The following is a 6,685-nucleotide window of genomic DNA, read 5'->3' on the forward strand; positions in this document are numbered from 1 at the left end:
CGCTATTGAATTCAGGTCATATATCATGATTCTCCTACTAGTGTCTATAGTGCGTTATTCGTCCGTGATCTCTTCCCCTCCTCTTTCTTCCTAAAGTTATTACTTTATACTGTTTTGTGTCACACTATGAGATCACTGGAGTCGGCTGGTGAGCGTCGCAGTCATCCGGGTCACCGGGTGGCCGTCTGCGTCGCCCTGACGTCACACCATATCGTGCTGCTCGCGGCGTGTGGCGCTATCTTGCGAACGCTGCTGTAATCTAAGGTTTCTCACTGCCACGGTTGCTATGACGGCAGATCTGAACTTTCTCTGCAGAAATAAACAGAACTATAATTGAAGGTTCAATGCTAAGTCATCGTAAAACAATATTACCGATGTTGTAGAGTGTAAATATAATTATACTATATATATTAATATAATATTAAATAATATAAGTAATATACTAATATATAAATATATATATTTATATAATATTATATATATTATATATATATAGTTAATATATATATATATATATATATATATATATATATATATATATATATATATATATATATATATATACCAACGGTATGCAATTATGAGAAGTGTGGTGGTTAGCAAGTGTCAATCGTGGTCAATGTGGTTAGCAAAAATTCAAAAGCAAAGCGTAGCTAGCGGTTTTAAAGCCCGTGTGTGTGGTGGCGGTTTACTCACAATTGCGTGAAAGCTCATGAACTCACTACATGCAGCTATGCGTGCCGATATACCTGCAAAAACCAGTCACTGCGAATAATTAATGACATGTTAGTTTTATTTAAATTCCTTCATCAACATAGTATTTATTTCAAGATATTAATTAACAACGAGTACGTCATTGATGTTATCTTCATACCACCGCAAAAATGCTGTGCAAATTCCCATGGGGTAAGTGCAGTACGCGTGCTATCCCATAATAAGCCGCCATCGTGCAGCGCCCTCTCGTGCCAAAATGCAAAAAAACGGGCCGCTGCGAACACACCCCGTCAGATTACAGCAGAGTGCCGCATCTCGCCACCAGGTGGCAGGCATGCATGTCATCCCGTCACTCTTGTCTCTCCGGCAACGCATGCTGCGGCGGCGCCAGCTACGCTACGCTATACACGCGAGCTGCACTGCCTCGCCGACGCGTATATCTTTGCCGACGCGTCGCGGTTAGTCCTCGTCGTCGACGACGACGACGACAGACGGTTGTTCTCCCAGCGGAGGTGTCCGCAACACTGCCGGCTGGTCAGCAGCAGTGCGAACCCGCGGCGATACTTGGCATTGAGCCAAGCGTAGAGCACGGGGTTGACAGCGGAGTTACTGACGGTGAGCCACTGCAGGAACGGCACGGCGACGTGCAGCGCGTGAGACTCCAAGATGGCGCCCGCGTAGTAGCCGATGAAGACCGCGTACAGGGGGAGCCAGGAGAGCGCGAACAGCGCGACGACGACGGCGACCATCTTCGCGAGTCGGATCTTCTGCCGCTGGGTGGCGCGCTCGTGCGTGCGCGCGCTCTCGCCGGGCACGCGGCGGCGCCACACGTGCGCGGCGATGCTCGCGTAGCAGACGCCGATGCAGACGAGCGGCGCGCAGTAGCAGAGAGAGAAAACGACGGCGACGAAGAACCAGACGTGTCCCGCCGACGCGTCGCCGCACGTCGTCACCAGGTGGCGCCCGTCGACGGTCGACGTCACCGTGTAGTTGACGAGCCAAGGAAGGAAGAGCAGAGCGGCGCCGGCCCACGTGACGGCGACGGTAGCGCCGCCGGCGGCGTTCGTTATCATCTTGACGCTGGTCATGCAATGACAGATGGCGATATACCTGGCGACGAAAATCAAAGATGGCGGGTCTCGCTAAATTGCAACGGGGTTGCTATGGCGATGACGCGCGTTCCTTCCCAACACCCCCTCCCCCCCACCCACTCCCTCTTCCTAAGATCGAGGCAGACGCAAATAAAACTGTAATCGTGTTTAGAGGTGCCGCGGACAGTAAACCATTTACAGAAATCGTCAGGTTAGCAGTTGGATGTTTTCCATTCCCCGTTGTCACGCAATCCTCGTCTTTTCACCCACTTAAATCTTCGCCCTGTTGCCGACAACTTTAACAGTCCCGAAATAGACGCGAAGACGTGCGGGCTAGGAAGTGGAGCAGCATAATTTCACTTTGAATAGTACTCGCGAGACCAGGCCCGTAGGGAGGGGGGTGCGACGGATGCCCCACAGGCTGTAGAGGTCCACTTTTTTGTGGGAAAAATCCATTTTAAAGTTCAAAAATTTGGGAAATGTCCACGTTTTGAGGTTCGCTTTTGGCTGCCTGTTTTGCCTTCAAAACGCGCGAAATGCAGTCTCAGACAACCTAATTTTCAAAATTTTCCGAGGGGGCATGCCCCCGGACCCCTATAGAGACTGGCGGCTCCGGCGCTCTTTCGGTACGTATACTCGTTAGATCACACCCTCCCGTAAACAAAACTGCCTACGGGCCTGGAGACTGTTAGTGAGTCACTGTTAATGCAACTTCCGCAGGAGATTTTGGAACACAGGCTGAGGCGGGGTCAGCAGATAAGTGGCAGCACCGGGTTATCACGTAGACAGAATAGTGAGTTTGCTACAAGGTAACTCAAGGTAAACACACACATAAACACGCTATATATATATATTTATATATTATATATATATATATACATTGTTTCCTCCGTGGCCAAAAAGGTCTGTAAGGTGGTAAATTTTTTTGTGGTGTTTGTGCGTTTAGAGGTCGTAGCAAAGCGAGCAGCGCAGGTGCGCGGCCAAACTAGGGCATGCTCCACGGGAGATTATTGAAAAAATGGTGCAATTGGTGCATTCTAGGCTATTCTGAACACATTGTATGAGACTCTTAGATTTCCTTTCGAGTTGTCAGAGGGTTCACTCGCGAGGGCGGTGTTTTGGACAAATTTCTGTATGGCAGCCGAGAATTTGAGCAAGGCGGCGCCACACCTCGCTCGTGTCAATGCAGGCGGAAACCACTATATATATAATATATATATATATATATATCACTATACTACACTAGATATATATATATATATAACGTTACGACACGATATATTATTACACTCCCTTTTGAAACTATTTCTAAAAATACCGGAACAACATGACTATACAGAAATCTACAACAATAACGTGAGTGATATTGATAACAACATCTGCAACACTCTATTAATAAAACAACAGCGAAACTTATACAGCCGCCATATAATATGTTCTGCTACGATATAAAATTACAACCTCCCTTATAATAATTATTAATAATTTTACGCCAATTATATATACTTTGTCTGTATAATTTCGCTGTATTAATAATCGCATCCTCCTCGCGACTGTGGCGCCACCTACCTCTCCAGAGATATAGCGACGAGAGTGTATATGGAGACCGTGACGCTGACGGCTTGGAGCCACGTGACCAGCTTGCAGATGGAAGCAGTAAACATGTAACCTGAAAGAACGAACGAATTTACCGCAGTGAGTCATCATGTCAGCTAGAGCGGGGGGGACATGAAGATGGGGAGGGTGCGCGCAAGATGGAAGAGCTACATTCATGGTCAAGGTGCTGGGAGAGGGAGGCTGCGCGCAGAATGGAATAGCCTCATCTATAGTGCAGTTACATGCGGGGAGTGGGAGGGTGCGCGCAAGCAAGAACAGTCACATCTATATAGTACACTAGGTGTGGAGAGAGGGAGGGTGAGCAAAAGCGGAAAGAGCTATCTATCTCGTCTCAACTATCTATCTCATCTCAACTATCTATCTCATCTCTACTATCTATCTCATCTCAACTATCTACCTTATCTCGACTATCTATCTTATCTCAACTATCTATCTCATCTCAACTATCTATCTCATCTCAACTATCTATCTCATCTCGACTATCTATCTCATCTCAACTATCTATCTCATCTCAACTATCTATCTCATCCCGACTATCTATCTCATCTCAACTATCTATCTCATCCCGACTATCTATCTCATCTCAACTATCTATTTCATCTCAACTATCTATCTCATCTCAACTATCTATCTAATCTCAACTATCTATCTCATATATCTATCTCATCTGGACTATCTATCTCATCTCAACTATCTATCTCTCTCAACTAGCTATCTCATCTCAACTATCTATCTCATCTCAACTATCTATCTCATCTCAACTATATATCTCACTCAACTATCTATCTCATCTCAACTATTTATCTCATCTCAACTATCTATCTCATCTCAACTATCTATCTCATCTCAACTATCTATCTCATCTCAACTATCTATCTCATCTCGACTATCTATCTCCTCTCAACTATATATCTCATCTCAACTATCTATCTCATCTCAACTATCTATCTCATCTCAACTATCTATCTCATCTCAACTATCTATCTCATCTCAACTATCTATCTCATCTCAACTATATATCTCATCTCAACTATCTATCTCATCTCAACTATCTAGCTCATCTCAACAATCTATCTCATCTCAACTATATATCCTCCTCGTGTACATAGTCAACATGCACGAAGCTGCGCAAACATGCCGCCAGAGGGCCCTGCATGCGCGTTCGTTTGGCAACACCCGAGATATGTTATATTACACATATATTGAAAAGATATCGACACAATATCGACATGATACCGATAAAATATAGACATAATATCGACACGATTATCAATATGATATCGACACGATATAATTTTATACATGATATCGACACGAAATAGACATGATATCAACACGATTATCAATATGATATCGACACGATATAGACATGATATCGACACGATTATCAATATGATATCAACACGAGATAGACATGATATCGACACGATATAGACATGATATCGACACGATTATCAATATGATATCAACACGAGATAGACATGATATCAACACGAGATAGACATATGATATCGACACGATTATCAATATGATATCGACACGATATAATTTTATACATGATATCGACACGATATAGACATGATATCGACACGATTATTAATATGATATCGACACGACATAATTTTATACATGATATCGACATGATATAGACATGATATCGACACGATTATCAATATGATATCGACACGGTATAGACATGATATCGACACGATTATCAACATGATATCAACACGAGATAGACATGATATTGACACGATATAGACATGATATCGAGACAATATAGACATGATATCGACACTATATAGACATGATATCGACACGATATAGACATGATATCGACACGATTATCAATATGATATCAACACGAGATAGACATGATATAGGTACGATATCGACACGATTATCAATGTGATATCGACCCGATATATAGACATGATATCGACACGATTATCAACATGATATCAACACGAGATAGACATGATATAGGCACGATATCGACATGATTATCAATAGGATATCGACACGATATCGACACGATATCGACACGATATCGACACTATGGTGCGTGTATTTATAGACAACACGGATGTAGCTGTGCACGCCATGCTGTCGTGTTGCCACGTTACCGTCCATATCAATCAATAGGATATCGACACAATATAGACATGATATCGACACGATTATCAACATGATATCGACACGATATAGACATGATATCGACACGATTATCAGTATGATATCAACACGATATAGACATGATATCGACACGATATAGACATGATATCGACACGATTATCAATATGATATCAACACGAGATAGACATGATATCGACACGATTATCAATATGATATCGACACGATATAGACATGATATCTACAAGATATGGACATGATATAGACACGATTATCAATATGATATCAACACGAGATAGACATAATATCGACACGATATCGACACGATTATCAATGTGATATCGACCCGATATATAGACATGATATCGACGCGATTATCAATATGATATCAACACGATATAGACATGATATTGATACAACTATCAATAGGATATCACCACGATATATAGACACGATATCGACACTATGGCGCGTGTATCCATAGACAACACGGATGCAGCTGTGCACGCCATGCTGTCGTGTTGCCACGTTACCGTCCGTATCAGATCATCATACTGTGGCGTGAGTTCCATGGTATCATCACCACACGCAGCATGCTCGCGCTACCTGTAACATTGCAATGCAATCCTGTTCAGACATGAAACAAAACCCATTGCCGCTTCAATCATCATCCTCACGTCGTCATCGTCATCGTCATAGTCGTCATCGTCATCGTCGTCATCGTCATCGTCATCGTCATCGCCATCGTCATCGTCATCGTCGTCGTCATCGTCGTCGTCATCGTCGTCGTCATCGTCATCGTCATCATCGTCAACTTGAATTTCGTGCCGAGTGTAATGCGCACGTTCGCCGCTACACGGCGTTACAATCGCGATGTGGGGAGAAAACGTAAATGAAACAAGGGAACAGTCGAGTTTCGTAGTACGAGAACGTGTGCGTTTTTACTTTATTAGGCTGATCGGTGGTAACTATAGCAACGTCAACGATAATCAATACACAGTATACATCACACACACACACACTCTCACACACACACACACACACACACACACACACACACACACACACACACACACACACACACACACACACACACACACACACACACACACACACACACACCTACACAC

General features: G+C 43.5%; 1 protein-coding gene across 1 annotated transcript in view; it reads right to left on the reverse strand.

Annotated features, from left to right (window-relative positions):
- Positions 1 to 811: 811 nt before the first annotated feature.
- Positions 812 to 6,685, reverse strand: part of LOC106817615 (neuropeptide FF receptor 1-like) — a 31,763-nt gene continuing 25,889 nt past the window's right edge. The window contains exons 2-3 of the mRNA XM_014822293.1: positions 3,375 to 3,474; positions 812 to 1,824 (exon numbers count right to left, since the gene is read on the reverse strand). Of these exons, the coding sequence (XP_014677779.1) occupies positions 1,116 to 1,824; positions 3,375 to 3,474 (809 nt within the window). The 3' untranslated portion in view covers positions 812 to 1,115. The remainder of the gene's footprint in view (positions 1,825 to 3,374; positions 3,475 to 6,685) is intronic.

The sequence above is a fragment of the Priapulus caudatus genome, unplaced genomic scaffold (assembly GCF_000485595.1).
Source record: "Priapulus caudatus unplaced genomic scaffold, Priapulus_caudatus-5.0.1 Scaffold1796, whole genome shotgun sequence".
NCBI classification, from domain to species: domain Eukaryota; kingdom Metazoa; phylum Priapulida; class Priapulimorpha; order Priapulimorphida; family Priapulidae; genus Priapulus; species Priapulus caudatus.